The sequence below is a fragment of the Cotesia typhae genome, unplaced genomic scaffold (assembly GCF_013202065.1).
Source record: "Cotesia typhae breed Kobodo isofemale line unplaced genomic scaffold, CoteBio_Ctyphae contig_48, whole genome shotgun sequence".
Classification (NCBI taxonomy): Eukaryota; Metazoa; Arthropoda; class Insecta; order Hymenoptera; family Braconidae; genus Cotesia; species Cotesia typhae.
Window position 1 is genome coordinate 8,161,338 of NW_027423756.1, and position 23,540 is coordinate 8,184,877.

Below are 23,540 nucleotides of genomic sequence, written 5' to 3' on the forward strand. Positions count from 1 at the left end.
ATATATCTACTTCAACTGTAACTTTTACTGATGCCGGAGCTTCTATATTCTCGACGTTTTATAAATAATAAATAAAAAAGTTTTAATTCGGCTAATAGATGTAAAGCAGTTTCCCCCTTGGTTTTATTATTTTTAATAGATTAATAATAATGTCATCTCTATATAGTGACCCTATATAATACTTTTAAAGAAATCTATAATCTCCACTGATGTGGAAATTATGCTGAGTATAATGTTTTATTGTCAAAAATTTTACAATAAAAAATTATTGTGAATCAGAAACAAAAGTTTAATACTATGACATTTATTTTGATAAAAAATAATAATTTTATCCTAAAAACAAATTATCAAAAAAACTAGATTAGTTTATATTTGTCTTTTAAACATTTTAAAATCCGTGTATATCAAATTTCAGTGAAACCGTTCAATGGCTTCCCATATCATAGTTTCCAAATTGTTAAATCAACTTGATTGTACAAAAAGTTTTATAACTACGACGTGAGGTATTATTTACTCCGATAAAACATAAAACATATAATTGCTATCTAATTAAACTAGTCAAACCCCTTGCTAATTCATCAATTATAGAACTGCGTTAGTTTTAGTGGTAAATTGTCAATAACGTTCAATTTTACATTGACGTAAAGCCAATGTTTCATGATTTAAATCAATTTATCGCCTAATTTGTAATTTATAGTATTTTCATGAAAATGTAATAGTAAGTAATAGTAAGTCAATGTCGAATACAATCGCAGTGTTTTGTGGAAAATTTAGATTGTTATCTCGATGATTAGATTAAAAATTTGAAAAATTCACTTATCTATAGAGTACTTAATAGACAATAGGGATAGTATGAGTCTATAATTTTCATAACAATGCCATGATCTCTCGTACCATAGGTACTGGCGTAGTTATAACTCGAAATTAGGCAACAAAAGCTCGCGATCGACGACTATACCGGCATAATATCCACGAGCTGTATTATCAAAACACAATGACCAGAATACCTACGGTTCATTGTTTAGAAAATATTCACGCACGGAAATTTCCTAAATTACTGTTATTGGATTAGAGAGTTAGCTAATTTAGATAATAATAATAATAATTATCAACAACCCACTCAAATAGAATAACGATTGCGGTTCAGGTTTAGGTTTAGATTACATAGAAGGGTTGACGTGTATTTACATTTTGATTTTGACTAGATTTAGCTTCAAGGTGTATCGTTATCTTGACACACTATTAGCTGAGTAACCCTCTACTCAGTCTTATGGACAGCCGGAGGCTTCAATTTCTCTTTCTCTCTCGCTCTCTCTCTCCTTCTAGCTTCTCTAGTAGAATGTACTTCAACACCCTTGAGAGATTACCAAGCGGACAGCGCAATGCATCTCTCGCACCTTTTCATCCTCCTCCCTTTCGCCCTCTTACCTTTTACCAAGTTCACTAACTATGAATATTTAAACGATAGTGAATTTTGTACATCGTTGCCGGCAGTTTTCGCTTCTCTAGCCCGTTAAAGTTTATTCGATTTTTTTAGTGTTATTTTTAACGAATATATAAACAAAAAAAAATTAAGCGGGGTTGAATGAAGGATAAAGTAAATAAAAAATAATGATAATGATAATGATAATGGTGTTAGTAATAAAAAAAAAAAAGACGCCTCAAGCATCCTCTTACTCTGGTATTTCGTGCAAAATCCATTAATCTCAACGTCAAGAGAATGAGAAAAAGCATACGACCTGCACAAAACCTTTTCAAAATGAGCTACCTACGTGATTAAAATCTTCCGCTTTTCAATTTTCGCCAGTATCTATTTCTAATCTTTTCTATTATATTTTATAAAATTATTTGCTCTACTCTTTCAAAAGCTATCGTTCGCAATTCATAAATTTTATAATGAGGACAAAAAATATTTGAAGGAGGAAATTTGTATGCATAATAATCTTTAAAATAAAATAAAAGTCATTCCTTGAGGGTGTAATAAAAAATTATAATTATGGAGCATTACTTACGTCAGGATCACAGGATTCATGGGATTTTATTAAATGAAAATTATTTTATATTATTTCATTATAAATCACACTTTGATTCTTCTCTCTTCTTTTTGTATTTATTTTTTATTTTTAATAATTTATAAGTTTAATTCTTCTGTACGAAGAGAAAAAAATGTTTTTTTTTTTTTTTTTTTTTTTTTTTGTATTAAACTATTTCTCAACGGGCTGGGTATTGTATAATTTATAATTTTATTATACGCTTTTTGTTTTTCATTGTGAAACTTGCATATTTTTAGTCTCCAGTCATCATTTCCATAAATTCTGAAAAAAGAAAAAAAAATAAAACTTCTACTTTTTGCCCTAGTAATTTGCATTTTATTATTATTATTATTATTATTATTATTATTTTGTTATTAAATGCTCAGGGGGGTTATCCCCGGAGTCCGATTCTCCGAGGGCCCAGCCTGAGCTCCATCCGTTACTGCTGGACCACTCCGCACAACAAGGCGGTTAGTGATCACAGCAGGCCAAAGTCATTTCCCTTAAGAGACGGAGAGAACCAAGTAAAACAGCCTTCTGCATCCTAACTGCCAAGAACTCAGCTTTTGATGAGCAAGCTGGAACTTTGGCAAGTGAGGATACAAAAGACTGTTTCATCCCTCCTAGGACGCCAACAATCAGGACGACAAGCTTGACACGGTAACCTGGGTAAAGTTTGCCAATTTCAAACAGGAGATCCTGATATATTTGTCTTTTGTGCTCTTCTTTGGCTGAGATGTTGTATTCAGCCGGGGCCGAGAACTCAATGACATAAATGTCACGAGTGGCCTTGTCGAAGAGCACAATATCAGGTTTGTTGTGATCTATCCGCCGGGTTGTTGCAAATGGCATGTTCCAATAAATTTTGCAACTGTCATTCTCAACAACCTGGGGAATATCTCCTGGCAAATAAGGCAGCACTGGTGTCACGTCAATACCGTAGCAATGACGAAGATAGTAGTACAGTACTCTCAGGGCAGCATTGTGACGCTGGATATATGCACCTCTCGCCAGCACTGGACATGCCGACAAAAGGTGCATAAGCGTCTCCGGATGTTGTCTACACCTCCTACAGGACGTGTCCGGAAGCTGCACCTGGAGCACCTTGCTACGGTACTCAAGAGTGTTAATGACACCATCTTGGCAGGCAAATATGAACCCTTCAGTCTCGGACATCAGGCCCGCTGACTTTAAGAAGGAAAACGTCAGCTGGATGGACAAGCCATGATCACGCACGTGTTTAAAGAACACGCTGTGCATGGACTTGTCCATCAGTTCGCCAAGGAGTAGTTTTTCCTCGGCGTTCCTGATGACGCTCTTAAATTCCTCCTTTCGGAGTTCCATAAGAGCGTTTATTTCTCCAAGACCAAGGGTTCTTGCCGCATATATTGCTGCCTTATACAAGAATGACCCCTTATGCGCATTTTCATGTTTATGTACAATTTGCATAAGAAAGTCATCCTCGTCTGCAGTGAAATTGACAACTTCGTGAGTTAAACCCAGGACCAAACGGTCGTGAAGCCGCTCCAAACTCTGCAAACCTCTCCCACCGATGGACCGGGAGAGGTATAATCTGGCGACTGATGAATTGGGGTGCATGCTCCGATTCATATTAATGATCTTACGGGTTTTGATGTCGAGATCTCGTAAATCCTTTCGGGTCCATTTCAGGACACCGAAAGAGTATAGTAAGACTGGGACAGCGAGCATGTTAGTAGCTGAGACTTTGTTTTTGCCGGAAAGTTCGGAGGACCAAATTTTCCGGAGTCTCCTAACATACTCGCTCTGGAGAGTTGTTCGGACTTCAGAGACCGCATGCATGCGGTGCTCTTCCATTCCTAGATATCTATACAACTCCCCGGCGTCTAATTGGCTTAAGACGCTCCCATCCACTAATTCGACATCATCACCAGTATCAGAGCACTTACCCCTCGCCAGATGTACGACCGCACACTTGTCCAACCCAAAAGACATTCCGACATCTCGTGTGTACTCTGCTACGATGTTGAGGGCCGCTTGTAGATGATCTTTATCAGCGCTATACAACTTATTATTATTATTATTATTATTATTATTATTATTATTATTATTATTATTATTATTATTATTATTATTATTATTATTATTATTATTATTATTATTATTATTATTATTATTATTATTATTATTATTATTATTATTATTATTATTATTATTATTATTATTATTATTATTATTATTATTATTATTATTATTATTATTATTATTATTATTATTATTATTATTATTATTATTATTATTATTATTATTATTATTATTATTATTATTATTATTATTATTATTATTATTATTATTATTATTATTATTATTATTATTATTATTATTATTATTATTATTATTATTATTATTATTATTATTATTATTATTATTATTATTATTATTATTATTATTATTATTATTATTATTATTATTATTATTATTATTATTATTATTATTATTATTATTATTATTATTATTATTATTATTATTATTATTATTATTATTATTATTATTATTATTATTATTATTATTATTATTATTATTATTATTATTATTATTATTATTATTATTATTATTATTATTATTATTATTATTATTATTATTATTATTATTATTATTATTGTTATTACAATTCTATAATAGCGAGAAATACGAGTGGTAGTAGAATAATTGAGGAATGAAGATAATTGGGAAGAAAATTGTACATTTAAAATTTAATTGTCTACCAAGATTATAGATATACTCGGCTTAAAATTGTTCAGATGCATAGTCAGCTAACTTAAGTGACTTTTTAAGACGGTTCATATTAAATCTTATTTAAGATAACAAGAATTTTTAATTTTTAACGAAAGTGCTCTTGAGTTTATTTAATATTTTAATAACTTGAGCGTTTACTTAAATCTTTAAATTATTTATTAGACGAAAAAAAAATCTCAGTATTAAAATTGTGTCACGGATTATTAAAACACGTTGCAAAAATTATAATGAATTATTTATATTTACATAACAGAGCATGTATACGGAAAAAAATAAATGAATTATAGAAGCTTTGAGCTTTTAGTGCAATTAAAATCTTAACCTACTCATTATGCCAAGGGGAAACTCGCGGTTGACGTAATGGAGGTTTGTTTGCCACAAGAAATTTAATTCAACGTTATTCTCACAGTCTAGTGTCAGTATAAGTATAGGCATACATGTATCTATAACCAACTCATTCTTTAAATTGTATTATGAAATCTTCACAGTAATTTAAAATGAGATAGAAAGTGTGTAAAACCTATCATCTAGAATTGAACACTCGATACAAAATTTGTATCTGAGAACAGCAATCGGAATTAAAGGAAATGCACGAAATAATGAGAATGTTATAAAGACACAAGTAAACAACTCTGGTTTATTTGCCCGTTGATTAATTACTGAACAATAGGGGTCCGCTCAAAGGGGTTTGCTTACCATCAAAGTCAACGGTTCCTGATCCATCGGTATCAATTTCACCAATCATTCCGTCCATTTGATCCGGTGTAATTTGATCGTCCAAAGCAGCCAGGATTTCACGCAATGAACTTGTTGGGATATATCCGTTGCCCTCTTTGTCGTAGAGACGGAATGCTTCCTTTAATTCTTTTTGAAGCGCTTCATCGTCATCATCTTCTTGGAAATGAGTCGCCACTCGATAAAACGAGTCAAAGTTAAGCACTCCATTGCCTGCAAATTAAACATAATTAAAATTAGATTTTTGAATAATATAAATACAGAATTTTTTTTCCAATTTTCTTATTGAATTTATTGTTTATAAAAAAATAAGTAATTCGTAAATAAATCGATAGTTTATAATTTTAAATTTGGATAAGATAGTTTAATTATTAGATATAGATTTATTTGGGCAAAGTTTCTGTGATGTTAAATCACTCAAGCTATTTATCAACGTTGGTGTCATTGAAGTCTGATATCTATTCAAAATGCGGCAGATGAAGGGAAGTTGATGAGTAAGTGAGTGAGTCAGCGAATGAGCTATAACAGAAAGTAGCAGAGAAGCAGAGAATAGTTCGGTCGATACCTACACTGAGTGTGAAGTTGGATGCTATGCAGAGATTAAATCTGAATCAACTCCTACACCTGCATTGATTAAACGTTGATAACAACTACGAGCTTTGAATAATAACAAAAATAACAAAAACAACAATAAAAATAATAATAATAATCATAATAATAACAATATCTATCAAGTTAAGGCTCATACGTCTTGTCAGTAGTCGTATCATGGTGGTATCACGTACATCCTATATGCCCTTCTAACAATAAAACTATATAGTACGTAATGATATATATATATATAGTGTAGTTGGGTGACCATTGTCACTATTTCGTACACTGCTGCTGGAAAGCAACGACTAATTTAGATGCTGGCGGTGTTACAACTCTGTAATATATATATATATATATATATATATATATATATATATATATATGTGTACGTATATATACAAGTATCCTATACGGTATACTGTGATGCCAGGTTCAGCCATTACACGAGAGTTAAACGCCAACATTGTCTGTTCACTCTTGTGTAGAATGTACGACACCGTGTGGCTAACAAGAATCTCCACCACGTTTGCTTTCCTTGCTAAACTCTCCCTCTTGTCTCTGCTCGGTTTTCTCACTCGTCTGCTAAACTTTATTGCTCATTCTCTCCCTCACTTAGTATCCGATCCGCCGTCATTTGTATACCAGGCCAAGTAGCACAGGCTTACACACTCACTAATACCTTCGTTACGCCATGTCGCAGATTCATTGGAGCACGTCTTTCAAATTGCCCAAACTGAGTGTGGGTATCAACTTCCTACGCCGAAACCAACCCTGACCCTCAACCTCTGAACCCTCATGCCAATTCTGCTCAAAAATTGTTCTCGCTCTCTCTTCAATCCCTCTCTCTTCCATTTGTGATATATTGTTCACACACCGGGTGGAACAAAACCCCGCGCGACGAGTTACAATGAAAATTTTGCGGTGTCAAAATACCCCCGAAGAGCTTAACTCGGTGGCTTTTTAATCGGGAGTTATATCGCAAAAACGAAACAATCTCCGCGGTTAGCCAGAATAAGAATTAAAATACGATATTTTTTATTTTTAGAATTACTGACCAAAATGTTAAAACTTTTTTTATATCAATATAAACTTCAACAAAAATAATTACAATGGGAACCTAATATCGAGAACATCATTATCCAAGCTTGGAAGAAAAAGAAATAGATTTTGATTAATGACGGGTGAAATAATGAGTGGATATATGATACATGATGGAGAATATCGAGTCGTTATATATGGGATCGTTATACAATCTGGGTTACAATTTTACCCAGGATGTAAAGTTTATCTCATTTACACACTTGTGTTTATCAGTGTAGCTTAGCTGCATAGCGTATTTGCAATCTGCGCATAATCTTCAGAGCTTTATAGGTTTGTCGAGTAAACGTTTTTGAGGTGTGTGAGTATGTGAGTATGTAGGTGGGAGGGGAACAAGTGTGTGTATTTGCATATATGTTGTAGATAGTGGCACAGCCGGTTGTTGAGATACAAAATCTATTACCATATACAGCAAACGAATGATGTTTGTATTACATAGTTGTAGAGCACATCTGTCTTTACATACTATTGATCTATTTTATTTAAATATTGCATATTCAAGTTTCATAAGTTAGCCAAGGCTTTATTTGATTATTATATTTGTCTTTAATTAAATTTAATGAACCTATTAAAAGTTATTATCATGATTACCTGAGATTTCGATGTGAAAGAAAAATTGATAAATTGTTAAACTACTAAATTATTAAAAGTAATTATAACTATCATTGATCATATTTAAGCACTTTATTATTTACTATTATTGTACATTGTAGATCAATATATCGACTTAAAAGTAAGATTCATAATAGAGTTTTCTATTATCCGTATAAATCGACCTAATCACTATTTAAAATTTATGTAGTTACACTGTGAAAAATTATTAACATTAAAATAATTTATAAAATTGAAAATTAAAATTTTTTCTAAAGGATAAGAATTACAATGAAACTAACAATGATTTTTCTATCTTAACTTCTTAAGTAATCCCATTGTATGAAATTAATTTTAGTTTCTCATTGTAGATAAGAATAGATGTTAAATTAACATTACGTGATATCCCTTCACGATGTAAAAGTTAACTTACCATCAACGTCTTCTTGTTTCAAAAGTAACTCGAGCTCTTGATCATCGAAAGTGTGACTCAGTGTATTCAAAATGGTTCTCACTTTTTCTTTGTCGATTTTTCCAGACTTTGTTGAGTCGAACATCGAAAAAGCTCTTTTTAACACTGAGATTGGATTGAAAGGATAAATTAGGTTACTTTGCTTGCAAGACATTATTCTCAAGTGCAAAAAATATCAAAGAAGAAGAAAGCAAAGCATTGGCATTAAGTGTTGGCAAACGTCATTCTTGTTCCATTGATTAAATATTATTTCTTGGTACAAAAAAACCAATTTGATTTTTAAAATACTTGAGATGGCAATTTCATAACCCCCGCGTGTTGAAAAATTCGTATCGCGGTAGTGCCAAATGTATCCATAGACATTCACACTCATTGGCATTTATTTTTTTAAGAGAGGATTAGGAAACTATGCCAAATCGGCATCTGCAGAAATGCTATTTAAAATTAATGCACAAAAAATTAATATAATCCTACATATATTCTACTTTAAAATAATGTTATTCTTTCCATGTATTAGGTGAATTTTCATTAATTAAAAAAAATTCCTTATAAATAAAAGATAAATTTTTACAATTATTAATTTATTATCTGCATAGAAAATTTACCTATTATGTACATCATTGTTATTGCTATATTTATTTTAATTTATAAATAAATATGTTAGCTGACCTAAATATATATTCCAACGAATATTATCTCCCCATAGCAGATGATAGTTGTTGACATAGTTACGATGCGACAGTATAGAATTAACATATTTATTACAATTAATTGATTAAAAGTATTAATAACAACAAAGAGCGATTTAATGCAAATATTCAATAAATGTACTGTTAATAATAAAAATTAAAAAAGTATAAATGAATTTTTGGTTTAGAAAAAAAAAATGTTAATTTTGAAATAATATCAAATCGAAATAATAAATTGACATTACGCTCAAAGAACTTAATGAACTTATATTGAAACTGTAATAATTTAAGAATATGTAAAATTTACTAAGAATGTTATAAATAATATTATTAATCGATTTCAATTCTTATAACTGAAGATGACTTGACGTTTAATTAAAACATTTTACCGCTCAGATTGTCACTTAATATAAAATTGTAATCTTTAATCATTTTTATATTAAAGTTCAATAAATTCAATGTAAATTCACTATTTCAACTCAGAAGCATAGAAAAAAAACGTTCTTACTTTGTACTTGTTCATCATCCTGAAACATATTAAGAAATATAAAATAAGTTAGGATATTATAGAGTTTTCGATTGAACGATAGAAACGTTTACAGTTGAAAGAAATCTAAGAGTTATTTAATTGGAAATTGAAAAACTGAGGCACACACGAACATCAATGTTCAGTTAGATCGATGAAAAACAAACGAGCCCAATGAAATTGAATTAAGGTGGCTTTTATCGTTCAAGATTTTATGTGCTCATACACACATGTATACAATTCTACGGTTCGTATACGGGCTGAGATAGATTGACAGGAGAGCAAAAGATTGAAATTTGGTAGCGATGTGACAAGAGATAAAAAAGTGAGTTGTCAGCTTCATGAGTAATTTATTTAATATGTTTTATTTTATGTGCTCGTTTGAAAATGATAAATACTAATTAATTTGTTATTTGAATAGCTTTAATTAACTGCTTTATCTACGAATATATATTTTCATTGAAGCATTAATAAATAATTTATCTTCGGTATTAATCAGCTTTCATTTGATTATCAAAGCATCATTATTTATTAATATTAAATAGTATGCAAAGCTATACCGTCACGAAAAATCCTCTGTTTGAAAATTTAGTTACGTTATTATTGTTAATTAAAAAGTTTTTAAGCTTAAGCCGATTACATTGTGCATTTCAATTTTTAACAAGAACTAACAGGTTTTTCTCTGTAAATACTATTACGTCTCTCAAGTATATAATATATTTTTCAACAAAAAATAAAACTGAAAATAACGTCAGCGAAGAATAAATTCAATTCAAAACCATGAACAAGATAAGAAAATATTTAAAAAAATGAAAATTATTTTCATGAATGAAGGAAAAAATTTAATAAAAATCCCTTACAAAATCAGAAGGTGTCCTTTTGGAAAATAATATTAATATTAATTTACCGAGAAATTCAATTAGCGGTTTATAATACAATATTGATTTTATTTTTGCTCTAGGGTGAAATGCCAATAGTATTATAAAGAAGAAAAAAATTTCTACAGGCAATTTCACACGATTAAACATTTAATAAATATTATTCTTGATACATTTTTTTCTAATTGAAATCCTTGAGATAAGAATTAATTTCTATGAATTATTCAATATTTATAATATATCTTTTAAAAAACGTTGAAGAATTTTCTCGCGGTAAAAAATATTTAATCAGCACTCGTTAATCCAATAAAAAAAAAAAAAACAATCTGACAACTAACCATTTTTCCGGACATTTTCTTTTTACTTTTTTCTAGAAAAACACGTCTATCATAACAAGCAAACTTCCAATGAGTGTCTCCCACACAAACTGAAGCCAAAACTCACAGAATAACTTTTATAACTATCCCGGAAATACTTTTCCACCTCCATGGCTTTTTCTTCTTCTTCTTTCATCTTCTTCCCCCTCCCGTATTCTCAAATATAAGTGTACACATATTAATATGAGATAATACCATCGCGAGTATGATAATATTTTTACATTGATTAATTTTTACAATACACTAAATATCATCAATCCTAAAACACCATTTAGATTAGCTCTACTGCATTCAGAGAAATTATTCAGTCTCTGAGATGATATTTTATTCTTTGAAATCGATATAACCCGGCTATCTCTACTCTAAAAGTTTGAATAAAAGATTATAGCTTCACTATCAAAAACTAAATCTCAGATTGCCCGGATTATACAGAATTTATTTCTCTATCTTTTATTACTCAGCTGATCGTCACGACTTAGCTTGAAAATTTTTCGAGTTCTAACACACATCTTTTCAAATTTTCGGTGATTTTAAAATAAGCTTTTTTCAAAACATTTTCTATGTCATTGCTACAGTTTCATACCAACGATTATTATCATTATACATGCATATAGATTGTGTCTTTTTTTTCCTGTTTCTCGAGAATAGTATAACTTCCGGTTTAAAGAATGGTCGACAGTTATATTTTTTCTCTGAAGTGAAAATTGGGCAGCAGTGAAAATTGTTTGGCATGGGTACGACAACTAAATCATTTTTAAAATTTTTATCTTTTAAATTTTATTTACAACAAACTTTTATAATAGATATTAAAATTCATCCAACAGCAATGCTACGTATTTCTCATTTATTACTAGAGTGTATCGCATGTCAGTGAAGCGTACCGAATAACGTACGGAATAGTTGGTCGTTTGGTAGTTTAAAAATTCATGTTATGATAGCTCGGACGGAAAAATATCATACAATACTAAAAAATGTATACACCGTGTATTTATATTTCTACATTCAGACGTATACATGTTAAGGTATTTTTACCGTCGTTTCGGTCTCGGAAATTTAAAAATCTCGAGTATATTTTTCTCACATCCACTCATACACTGAGAATGGTGTTATGTGCGTGTTTATAGTTTACCAAAGAAACGCTAAGAACTTTCATGGACGATATACAGTACTTTTAGCTTATTTTAAACCACACTGGAATCTTCTCGGGCTGCATTATGTTCCTCCGCTGTATAAGCTTAACTAACACTGTCGACACTACACGTCAGATTCTAAAAGTTATGTCCACCGACGCAATAAAATATTATAAAAAACCATTGAAAGTGTAAATTCATAAACGTGTTACGACTCTATTTATGTTGCTTTTTGTTACACTCGTCTGAGTAAATATTTTATTTATTTCAACCATAGTTTCTTCTCTTTCGTTATCAAATTTTCGTCTCACATGTTGGAATTTATTTTAAAAATTTTCCACCAGACAGAAAAAATTAATAAAATAATTAAACCATAACAATATCGGTAAATAAAATAAAAATTAACCTTTATTAAATTAAATGAACACGTTAACTCCTCCACAATTATGACTACAGTCATAATTATCAAGGGAGTACATTGCAAATTGTTGGTAGTTATCTCTCGGGAAAAACATCGACCACCCGCTTACGTAAATACATGTACCAACTAATACTAATAGCAAGTAACGAGAAAAATGAGTGGATGCTGGGACACACACACACACACACAAATCTGTAAATATATAAGTATAGAGTAAAAGCAGTAGCTGAAGGAGTATGTATTAAATTGCCATGTGCTCTGGTAACTGGTACCTCAGCTGAGGCTGATTAATGGAACATTGATCAAGTGTCTTGGGGCAACCATCTCATAGTAAAATGAGAGCATCATCAGGTCCCTCGAGATCCTCTTATTCGTGTTTATAATGTCTCTATAAAACCGAAAAATCAACTATCGGGCGTGACCTTATGGAGGGAGTCTAATATATTAATTACGATAATATTTGTTCAAATAATTCTGAGTAACATTCACATCTGTCACGGGTTAATATTAATGTTTGTTTTATTCTATTCGGTTTGTTATTCATGTGCTATTGTTAATAATGAACAAATGAGTACTTGTTCAATGCACACCACAAACTTAACAAAGTCTTAATAATTTATTCGTGAATATATTTTATGAAGTCTTTACTCGTAAAATAGCAAACGCTGGGCTCTAAAATTACCAGTGTCACGGTATATATATATATATATATATATATATATATATATATATATATATATATATACTCATGTACTCATATACTTATAACAGATCGCGACTGATTAATGTAACATTGATGAAGTACACCAGAGCACGGAGAGTCTTCACGTAGCTGGCTCATTCTGCTGTCGACTAGTTCACCGGCTTTCAGAAAATATACTCCACAAAATGAATTAGTAGCACTATTACGTATTCATATATTGTATAACATCTACTATTCTGTCATACACTTCAGCTGACTACTTGAGACCAGAATATTTATTTTGTTCTACAGCTTAACTATTATTTTTGATTTCATTTTTTAGACGTTTCTCGGGCGAAAGACCAGTGAAAGGCTATTATCGACAAATTAAATTGTAGTACGTGGTAAATTAATTCTATTGGAGATGGAAAAGTTATGACGACAGGTTATTTTAAGTTTAATTAGAGCGCTATAAATTTTTCAAAGCACTTTTACGAGGAGGAGTAGATATAATACAATACAATCCCTTTGAGTGGTACAAATACACTTAAACATTAAAAGAACGACTCAGTTACTACGGTAATAGGAATGAATCCTTCTGGGTGAATAAGTACTACAGGAAGTACTCAATGTCAATTGTAAGTTTTGTTATTATTTATATGGAGACACAAGAATAAGATGAAAAGTTAGATCGTGAATGAGTAAAATGAATAAAAAATAAATGTTCTAGCAGGTGATGGGCCACAAACGTGAAATAATTATCTCTACAAAGATTATAAATAATCAATATTTGAGCTATAATGTCAATAACTTAGGTTGATGTCGAACTTCACAATAAGATAAAAATGTGACGCGGCAACAATGTTTTGATGGTAAAAGATATTCAAACTGATACATATGTGTAAATGTAATCAAAATGTTGTCACGGATTAATATTTAAAAAAAAAGATAAGTTAATCCACATATGTAACGTTGAGAGGAAAGAATTCAACTTTAAATAAATTCAACGAAAAAAAAAGAAGTTTTTTTTTCTGTTCGGGAAAGCTTCGTTTCGAAGAACAAAAGATATAAATTTTATTTTTACATTGAAAATGAAAAATAAGTAAATTGATCGCATTTTTTATCAAGTATTTTCGTTTTATCGATTGATATTTTTAATCTAAGTGAACCCAGATACATGAATGCTATTTTGTTAGAAATTCTTAAGCTATTACATTAATAAGATTTTTTTTTCCATCAATGACTAGAAGAAGAATAATGGAAAATAAACTGACGAAAGATTAATTGGAAAAACATAAAAAGAATTGTTCTTTCACTTATTTTTCTGTTAAATAACTTTGTTAACAAGGAAATTCTCTGTGGAAATGAATTTCAAATGAAACTAAAAATATAAAAATAATACTGGAACTTAAAGGTATTTTTATAATTATAACTCTAAAATTAAATTTTAATTTTCAAATTGTAATGTAAGATTCAAATAGTCACGATAATTATCACATACCGCCCACGCTAGGTCAAAAAAAATACGGATGAGAAAATAATTTCATCCATGTGTTATGTTTATTTTTAGATATCAGTTCTAATTATACGTCGTAAAAATAACACAATATGTAATAAGACGTTGATGAATAACTTTTCAGTAACTCGTTATTATTTTCAGATTTTCATTATCCTTTTTTTAAAGTTTAATTAAAAAGAATGAGCATTGAGGTTTAACGTGGAAATGGATTCAATGTGATGAAGGTTTTTTTTTTTTTTTTTTTTTTTTTTTAATTGAGTTGTAATTAATTTTTGAATACGGCTGATGAAACTTTTACGCTTATTGAAATTTTCGAGGTTATTATTGACAGCGTCAAACCAAATGTCAACACTTGGATGTAAGATAAATAATAATAATAACAATATTGTTGAAATGTACTTTCGTGTTGCATCAAACCAAAACATTGAAATTAAAATAAAATTTTATGGAGTTATTTAAAAAAATAAAATGAATAGAACAAGTTTTTCATATTGAAGCTATTAAAATGCTTTGGAAAAAAAAAAAAAAAAAATGGAACGTAAACTGAAACAATAAATGAAGCTAGAATAGAAGGCAACTTGTAAGCCATTGATATTGATATTGGAAAAATAAAGTGAAACCAACAAGCAATGGAAAAAAAAAATTTTGCTTATTGTTCACTATTAGATGCTGATAGCATAGAACGCCGAGCTATTATATGTTCATCATTCATTTTGTATAAAAAATAATAATAATAAAAATAATGACAGTAACAAATATTATTAAAACGACTTTTTACTTTCAAATTGAGTGGCATTTGTGTGATTTCGCGGGTAAATTCAGGTCGATGTAAGTCGATTTTTCATTTTAAAACCTTTCATCTAGGTCACACACTACGCTTTGAATGAAAAATTACAAATTTCCGAGGGTGAATACAGTAAATGCACAAAAGTGGATCCCAAGTTTTTAAATATAAAATTTAAAACTTTTAAAACTTCACATACAAGATAAAAATTTTAAAATTGTTCAAATGTGTACGTGCATGTCAATACTGGCGTATTGATGTATAATATATCTGTATGATAGGTTGTCTCAATGCGAAAAATAACGATAAATCGCTTTCAAACAAATTGAGTGATTTATGTAACTGGTAAAATTTCAGCAGATTTGTTTTTGTCACAGATATTACGAATAATTTATAGAACTTTGATTGGATATTTTCTGAAATTTCAAATCTTTATATCTTATTGTAAAATATTAATAACATTCATCTTTATCTTGATTAGTATGAAATATTCTATAGTCTATTTATACATAGATGACACAAGATGATGATACATTAACAAAAGTTTTGATTACGAAATTTCAGGACTGTAACTTTTAAAGCTTATTATGCTTTTTTTCATTTTTAATACTCCGCCTAAAGATGACTAGCTTTTAAATTGCATCCCCCGTAAATCGGATTAATCATCCTCAGCCAGGCCTTACTTTAGCTTTCGCGTGTTAGTGGATACGCTAGTACGAGTAAGACTCTTCCAAGTATGAGTATTATGACTGGAAGCAAGATTCATGAGTATACTTTGTAGTCATTTTCTTGAGACGAAATTTATTACAACGTCACGTTTTAAATTTAATATAAATAAAATAAAATACTGATAAATATAAATATGTATAGAAAATAGTATCAATGTAATAAAGTAATAATAAATTACCGGTTTGTTATCTGAGAACAATGAACAGCAATATTATATTTCTTCAATGCTTTGTAGTGAAGGATGTATCATAACTAAAATGTATTAAAAATACATATATATTAGACCTATAATATATGACGGTGCATTTGAATTTATAAAGGGCTGCTTTTTGAGTGCTGAACAAACAGTTTCATCATGATTTATCGGAAAATACATTACAATACGAAAATAAGTAAACAAACAAACGTTTCTTCACACAAAATTCTTCGGCTCTCTCACTGAGAAAGATAGTATACAGAGGTACGCTATAAGTATACTGTATTTGGACTTGCAACCTATTCTCCGTTCGGTGGTAACTTTCAGGAAAGCCCGTAGCTCTCTGCAAGTTTCGATCGTCGGGTGTCCCAGTTTCTTCAGAATTCACTGACGCTTCTCGAGCGCCAGAGAGTCGCTTTTCTTTTCCAGAGTTTTATATATTTATATATTTAACTCTGTATACTTCTAACAAGTACTACCATACATAAAGCATTCGCGAAATCTTATTTCACATTCCCATTTTTTTCTTACTGAACTTTTCACTCCCATCAACTTTGCCTTGATCCCAATCAAAAGCTCGAAATATTGCAACACAAAAATCCTTATTATTTAATTTTAAGAGTTAATCACTTTGTTTTTGTTTGAGAATTTGAAATTCTTCTATGAATATTTAAAGAAAGAGTAAAAGCTCTTGATCTTAGATGAAAGGTGGACTTAAATTGGATGGTAAAGAATGCATTTAAATTTTTTCAGGCTCGCAATAAACCAGCTGACGGAACCGGACACGTTAATCAAAAAGGAACCAGTGGGCAAAAAGCACCCTTAACCGGAGGACAGAAGGGTGCGGCCGCAAAAGGATCCGGTAAGCCGGCTCAGAAACCAAGCGCACAAAAGGGACAAGTTAAAGTAACACCAAAAGCGGCTTGTGTTAAGACCGGGAAAAATAAAAAGAAGGGACAACGACAACAGTACGATTTGATTGTCACCATCAATTTGGTAAGTCGCCACTATTTTTTTTTTTTATTCAAAAATTTTAAAACACTTAAACCCTCGTTTAGAAGTTTGCAATTCATCAAAAAAAAATTTTTTTAATGAAAATAAACTTCCCTTAAGCTACTACGTGCCTTTTGTACTTTTAAAAATTATAATCATCTTCTCACATGCACTAATGACGTAAAAAAATTTTGTAACCGGGGGGTTTAGCCCAGGTCCAGTTAGCTACCCCTTTCCTCTTTAGAAAGGGCGCCACTGGGATTTTAGACACGGTGTCCCAGAAACCGGGGAAGCATGAGAGGGAAAAGACAGGGTCGTGAGAAGTCCGAGAAAGGCTGTGTAAATAAAACTGAGAAAAAAATTATTTATAACAATTAAAGTGATTTATTCAATCAATTTACAAACTTAACAATTTTCTTATAACTAACTTAATTGTGAGAACCTCTCACCTACGTTGGCCCTTGCCAATTTATTCAAACCTCGTCACTCCGACGGAATACCTTAAAACCTAAATTTTCCCTCGTCAACCTGACGGAATACCATAAAATACCAATTAATTACCTCGTCAACCTGACGGAATACCGATTAAAACCTATTCCCGACTGCGCCCCCGACTCGGGCGTCTACGCAGCGGTTTCCTAACTTAATCCGTTGTACCCCCGACTCGGGCGTCTATACAACGTTTCTAAATAACTCACTAATTGCATACAAAATCGTCCACCGGACGCTAACTTAATATCCACTTTATCCGAATTACTAATTATCTGAATTCCTTGAATTTTACGCTCAACATTTCTTTAATACCCAATGCCAAATTCGCTAATTTAATTCATTACCAAAATTTCTCAGCTAAATTCATTAACAATTTTCTCAATAGATTAATTCACTAAATTTACTAAATTAATTAAATTTAGCCCAACGGCCTAGAATTAATTTTACAAAATTTCAAATTTCAAATTCTACAAATTTAACAAGCCTTATTAAATATTCAAACTACATATATTCCAAAATGACCTTGACTATCTAAATTACACAAATGCTTCTACTATTTCAATTTTTACCAAGATAATTTTACTTAAATAATTTCCCATAACTAAAGGACTTGTAATAACTAATAAATGACGTTGATGAATAATTTACTTATAAAAGAATCTACTAAATTAAAAGTGACATCTGAGACAATAGCGATCATTAATTGACAAATTTTATTACAGTTAATTCGGCCTCTCAATTTTCAAATTCAAGCTTGGCCTGAAATAATTGTAATAATAATACCTGACTTAACTTTTACAACTCTCCAAACGTTGAGTGAAGTCCTGGTGGAAACGGGCGAAATCAGCGGCTGGTTGGTCTCTCTCTCTCGTCTCGAATAATCTTTCCGGCTCCAAGTAATGGGTTCCCAATTCCGGATCGTAGATTGACTTCCTTCTTGATGGTCCTGAATCTCGATGACAGAATTTATTACACAGCACTACACTGACTCACTGTTTTGCCAAAAGCCTCACTGTCTCAAAGCGTCACTGGCTCAAAAGCCTGGCTCAAAAGGTGTTACTTGTTCCAAGGGCTGGCTCAAAAAGCGTTACTTGTTCCAGGGCCTGACTCAAAAAGCCTCGATGTTTCTTTTGTCGGCTCTTTTATAACCCTTCACTCCGAGTTCTCGAACTTTCCTATTGTCAACCCCGCTTCGTTTTTGGGGACAGCAGTGGGGACTTTCGATTTGCACGCCCGGTGACAAGTCTGAACTACTTGTCAAAAATCGAACGGTAAGGGAAAACCCTCATTTATCGTGACGTCAATAAAGTGGTCGATAACGACCATGGGAAGTTCAGTTTTTCCTGTCACAATTTCTTTTTTTAAATATCTCTACTCGTAAACTTTTCTGAGATTTATTTATTTGTACATAAAATATACGTAAATATTGTAAGTGTCTTTGATTTATTTTATAAAATATTAGAGGTCAATAATTTTTTTATTTGTGTCGAAAAAATATATTTAAAAATAAGTCAAGGCCAAAAATTTATTTCCATTTTTTATAAAACGATTAATAAATTACCCGTCTGAAAGTTGAATTATTGAGAAAAAATACAGCCGTCTGTTAATTTGAGTTTAATTGGAAAAAAGTGAATTATTCAAAACTTTGCTATTAAAAAAATTATTTCAAGGTCGCAATGACATTTTTAACATCAAAGGTAAGCATATATATGCTATTAGGTACAGAAAAAAATATGTGAATGTAAACCATGAGCTGAGTCGACCAAAGAGAAAAAATAACTAAAATATCTTCATCTACATTGAGGTCTAAAGCTTTTATATTTTTTCAAGTATTATTATTATCATCATTATTGTTATTTATTTTTTTTTTATTAAATTTTAAACTTTATTTTAATTTATACGGCGAGAATTCGGCGAAGCACGTAACAAAAATACCCTCGAAACCTAACTAGTCTCTATTCACGTGGAATATTGAGTACCAAATAAAATTTACAAGATACCATAATTTATTGCAAATTACATAACTTGATAAATTTAAACTTGAATTCGAAATGTTCTGCTTACAAAAACACGTAAGAAGGAAAGACTCAACTAGAAGCTTTAGCTTTTTTATTCGGTAGCAGTGAGTGGTACTGGTAGCGAATAAAACGGTTTGAATGTGACCCACTTGTACTGCTGCAGGAATGATCAATCAATAGTTCTTTAGCACCTGGAGCCCAGCGGTATCTAATCTCACTGTTCTACCATTTCCAGTTCTTAGTGTGTATTCTAGTAATACTTTAGGTCATCGCTTGCATGTAAATGCCCTCGCCAATATTGTTTTAATGTTCAGTGTATACGAGTCGTACAATACTTGAGTAACTGTTAAAACTTGACAGCTGACTAAAGTGCAGATAACTAAATTACCAGGACTCTACTCTCTAACAATTTAATTATTCATGTATAGTACCCACGCTGTAAAATAAACATCTCTATGGCTAATAAACCTAATTTATATCTTTTATGGAATGTACTTCTTGTAATTATTCCCAACAACTAATTTTAAAGAAATACTAGACATTTACTAGAAGAAAATAATTGATAAAAAATGAGTTTAAAAAAAATTCTCATGTAATATTCAAATTCTTTAAAGATAAAATTGTTAATGGCCAAAAACACTCTAAAATAAAATATTCTTTCACTCAATTCGTTTTGTAAAAAAATTCCATGTATTTTTCATGAAATGTAAAAGCTTTTTTTCAGTAGCTTTAAAAATTTTTGATTCTAGTCAAAATAAAAATAAATAGAACAAATAAAACTGGATGTTATATTAGTACAGCATTGGAGCGAGTAGGCAGTAGACAAGCTTCTAAGCCCTTGAAATATATTTAATAGATAGACAGATAGATCGCAAGTTCTATCTCAAAACACATATCTTGGCAGACTGTGTTATTTCCTGTATGAGAAAGAGACTGAGAAAATAAAAACAAAATAAAGCATAGAGGCAGAATGGGTCCACCAATGCGTACTGGCGCGACACAACAACACAAAAGAGACACGAGCCAACAACCAATCGTCAGAGGTACAGAGGTTTAAAAACGGTCGAAGGTTACACTCGACAAGAGGAAATATCATCGTGTTCCTTTCAAGTCAGTCACAATCGCGAATTCACCCACGACTACAACTAACAACCGATGTTTCTTCGGGAAAAATTTTATCTTTTTTTTTCAAAACTTTATAACAAGCTGAGCTTTATGTTTTCTGCTATATTATCCACACCGATTATTTGAAATTAAATAATTATCAATTACTCAAAATAATAATGCTCCGTCAATCGATTATTTATAATTAACCACGTTAATTAATTTTATTGATTTATTTAATGATTACATATTGTTAGTTAATCCAGTGTACGAGTGAGAGCCAAAGAATGGTGACAAAAATCAAACTAAAAGTTTGTTCCTAACAAACATAAGTAAAGTCGGGGAATCCGGGAATTCTGGCAGAGAACTGCTCTATATACTGATGCTTATAGCTTATACGCTATTATATATACCATATACTTGTATAGCTGGGACGTGCCAGTAATAAATGTAGCGGACTATCTTCTCTCTATACTACACAGCGTACATAATATAAGTGAAGTTGAGGATACCGAATAAAAGCGCGTCGACGAGTATTAGTTATAGCCAACTATCGTAATATAACGTTACGCCATTTCCTTTAAATTCCGCAGCAATTTCACTATCGACAAAGTTAAACTGTAAAATATATATACATATTTCATTTTATCTCACTATACTAGTAGATTAACAAATTTGTTGAGTAAACTCCTCTATACACTGGCTACTGATCAATGAGTGCGCTCTTCTCGTAACATCAAACTACTTGTATTGTGTGTTGGAGCAAACTTTACAACGTGCTAACGTTAAGCTAAATATTTAAATTTCAAGTGTTTGCTTTGAGATTACTGAGTCTAGATAAAAATTTAATTGTTATTACATCTACTTATTTATTTGTTCTTTTATTCTACCGCTCTACGTTTTGTACTAGTTCAGTTCATTAGAAGTGTTGTTTACGTTTTTATTTGTGATTGAGTGATACACAAATCGAATAATTGACTTCTAAACGCAATGGCTGATACAGAAAAGAAATATACATCTGAGTACGGAAGACTCCGCAGACTAACTAGCTCGATAGATCCCCAAATACGGCAAATCAGTGTAAGTTTTCGGTCTATTGATTCAATTTAATTATTACACATCGATAATTAAGCTCTGAAATTGGCTAAAACGTTTTCATTGCTTGTACTCGCTGGTACTGTGCCAAGTGTGACTAATAAAAAATCCTATGGTTTGGTACTTATGTGTTTTTTGTCATTATTTTTAAATAATAAAATTACCTTGTGATATTAATATTTCAGTAAATGGTAAAATAAACATTCGAGTTAACATTATAACTGCGTTTTAATTTCAGTTGAATTGGATATTGAAATAGCAGTCCGTTCATGCGAGTGCATATAAATGCGTACGTGTGTGTATTAAAAATGAGTAAACAAAAATATTTATCTCTGCCTTAGTGACTTTGAAGCACGAATGAATTTTTTTAATTTTTGTGTTTAAAACTATGAAAGTAACGAATAATTTTTTTTTTTTTTTTTTTTTTTTTTTTTTTTAAATGATGAATTAGGTTATTGTGCAGCAGAATATTTGACAAAAAACGAAGTTCGGAAAAAAATTTGACGAATAGTTTAAATGTTTTGCAAAATGTACAAATAACGAGCCAATTTGCAATCGACCTTGCATCAGCAAATTTCGAAATATTGAGTTATAAGTTATAACCGCGAATATACCGACTGAAAACCTCAAGTTTTTATTGCTGACTAATATCAAAATAGATAACATTAGATACAGCTGTGTCATCGTTTATAAACACCAAGTCGCAGAACATGTGCTCGTCTTTCTAGTAATTTTGTTTTCATTTTCTTTTCATCTGCTTACACTCGTGTGCTCGTACTATATCAAAATTTTTTAAAGTATTGGCAATAAAATTGAAGGCTGACTAGAAAGAAATCTCAACTCTACTGTCGTAAAATTATGATTATGTCGCTCATACAAATAAAATTCAACGAGCTCCTCTTTATATATTTGCATAGAAATGACAATTTTTTTCTCTAGTTTTTTGTGGCTCATTTATTCTTTTGTTTGATTTTTTTTTTTTTTTTTTTTTTTTTAGACACATTCATCATTTCAGTCGAATAGTTTATTGGAAATTGGATAATTGTCAAGCTTTAAAACTCGAATGTGTTAATGAATGGTTTTCGCGATGTTGCAAACTACCGAGCCATCCACTGATTTTATTTTTAAAGTACAAATAAAAAATACTTCCCTACACTCCTTTAAATCCAAAACGGTAGAAAAGTAAATTTTAATTAAAATTCCTGTTTACATACCAAAATAGACAGTCTTTTCAAACAGTACACTAAATATGTGAATGTTCATTGTACTAATGAAGACTTTAAAGAATTAACGCGAGTGTGTTATCATGCATAGGGTGAATTTTAATTCGAGCAAGAAACTTTTAACGAGCCAATTACGTGGCGACGGACATCCGTTACCATAGAGCAGAGTATATACCGGTTGTGATGATCGTCGTCTACCGTGACATACATTACTAATAATACGGGAAATGACCTCTCATCCGACCACACTACACATATATAACACGTGGATTTTCGTGTACAAGACGAGACAAGTTTTTAGCGTAAGCTTTCGGCAATCGGCCAAAGTTTCTCTTCCTCTCACCTCTCACTCTTCTCACCGTCTGATCTTGCTGTCACATCTTTCC

At 31.0% G+C, this 23,540-nt stretch overlaps 2 protein-coding genes across 8 annotated transcripts in view; one reads left to right on the top strand and one right to left on the bottom strand.

Annotated features, from left to right (window-relative positions):
* Window positions 1-23,540, top strand: part of LOC141529864 (neo-calmodulin) — a 73,742-nt gene that overhangs the window by 38,207 nt on the left and 11,995 nt on the right. For 3 of the 4 annotated variants that reach the window (XM_074246587.1, XM_074246585.1, XM_074246586.1), the window contains one exon: window positions 16,983-17,225. In XM_074246587.1, the coding sequence (XP_074102688.1) occupies window positions 16,983-17,225 (243 nt within the window). Of the gene's footprint in view, window positions 1-16,982; window positions 17,226-21,010; window positions 21,917-23,540 lie in introns of those variants that run through there. The other variant, XM_074246588.1, reaches the window with a different exon arrangement.
* On the bottom strand, window positions 2,013-23,300 carry Tpnciib (troponin C type IIb). Of its 4 annotated transcripts, XM_074246593.1 has the most exons (5): window positions 10,730-10,827; window positions 9,496-9,514; window positions 8,260-8,403; window positions 5,505-5,756; window positions 2,013-2,315 (listed from the first exon to the last, which is right to left on the bottom strand). In XM_074246593.1, exons 1-5 carry the CDS (start codon window positions 10,742-10,744, stop codon window positions 2,287-2,289), a joined length of 459 nt encoding a protein of 152 aa, XP_074102694.1. In that variant the 5' UTR covers window positions 10,745-10,827; the 3' UTR covers window positions 2,013-2,286. The 4 variants fall into 4 exon arrangements, with proteins under 4 accessions (XP_074102694.1, XP_074102693.1, XP_074102695.1 ...); XM_074246592.1 differs by lacking the exons at window positions 9,496-9,514; window positions 10,730-10,827 and having other exon boundaries at window positions 8,260-8,772; XM_074246594.1 differs by lacking the exons at window positions 8,260-8,403; window positions 9,496-9,514; window positions 10,730-10,827 and adding an exon at window positions 22,096-23,045 and having other exon boundaries at window positions 2,015-2,315.

What these genes read in the sequence shown, in the direction of transcription:
- Tpnciib (XM_074246592.1), bottom strand. Translation starts at nt 8,452, where the DNA reads ATGTCTTGCAAGCAAAGTAACCTAATTTATCCTTTCAATCCAATCTCA. An exon ending in GAAACAAGAAGACGTTGATG is followed by an intron (nt 5,757 to 8,259) that starts GTAAGTTAACTT and finishes TTTAATTTGCAG; the next exon opens with GCAATGGAGTGCTTAACTTT. An exon ending in AGGAACCGTTGACTTTGATG is followed by an intron (nt 2,316 to 5,504) that starts GTAAGCAAACCC and finishes TTCTTTTTTCAG; the next exon opens with AATTTATGGAAATGATGACT.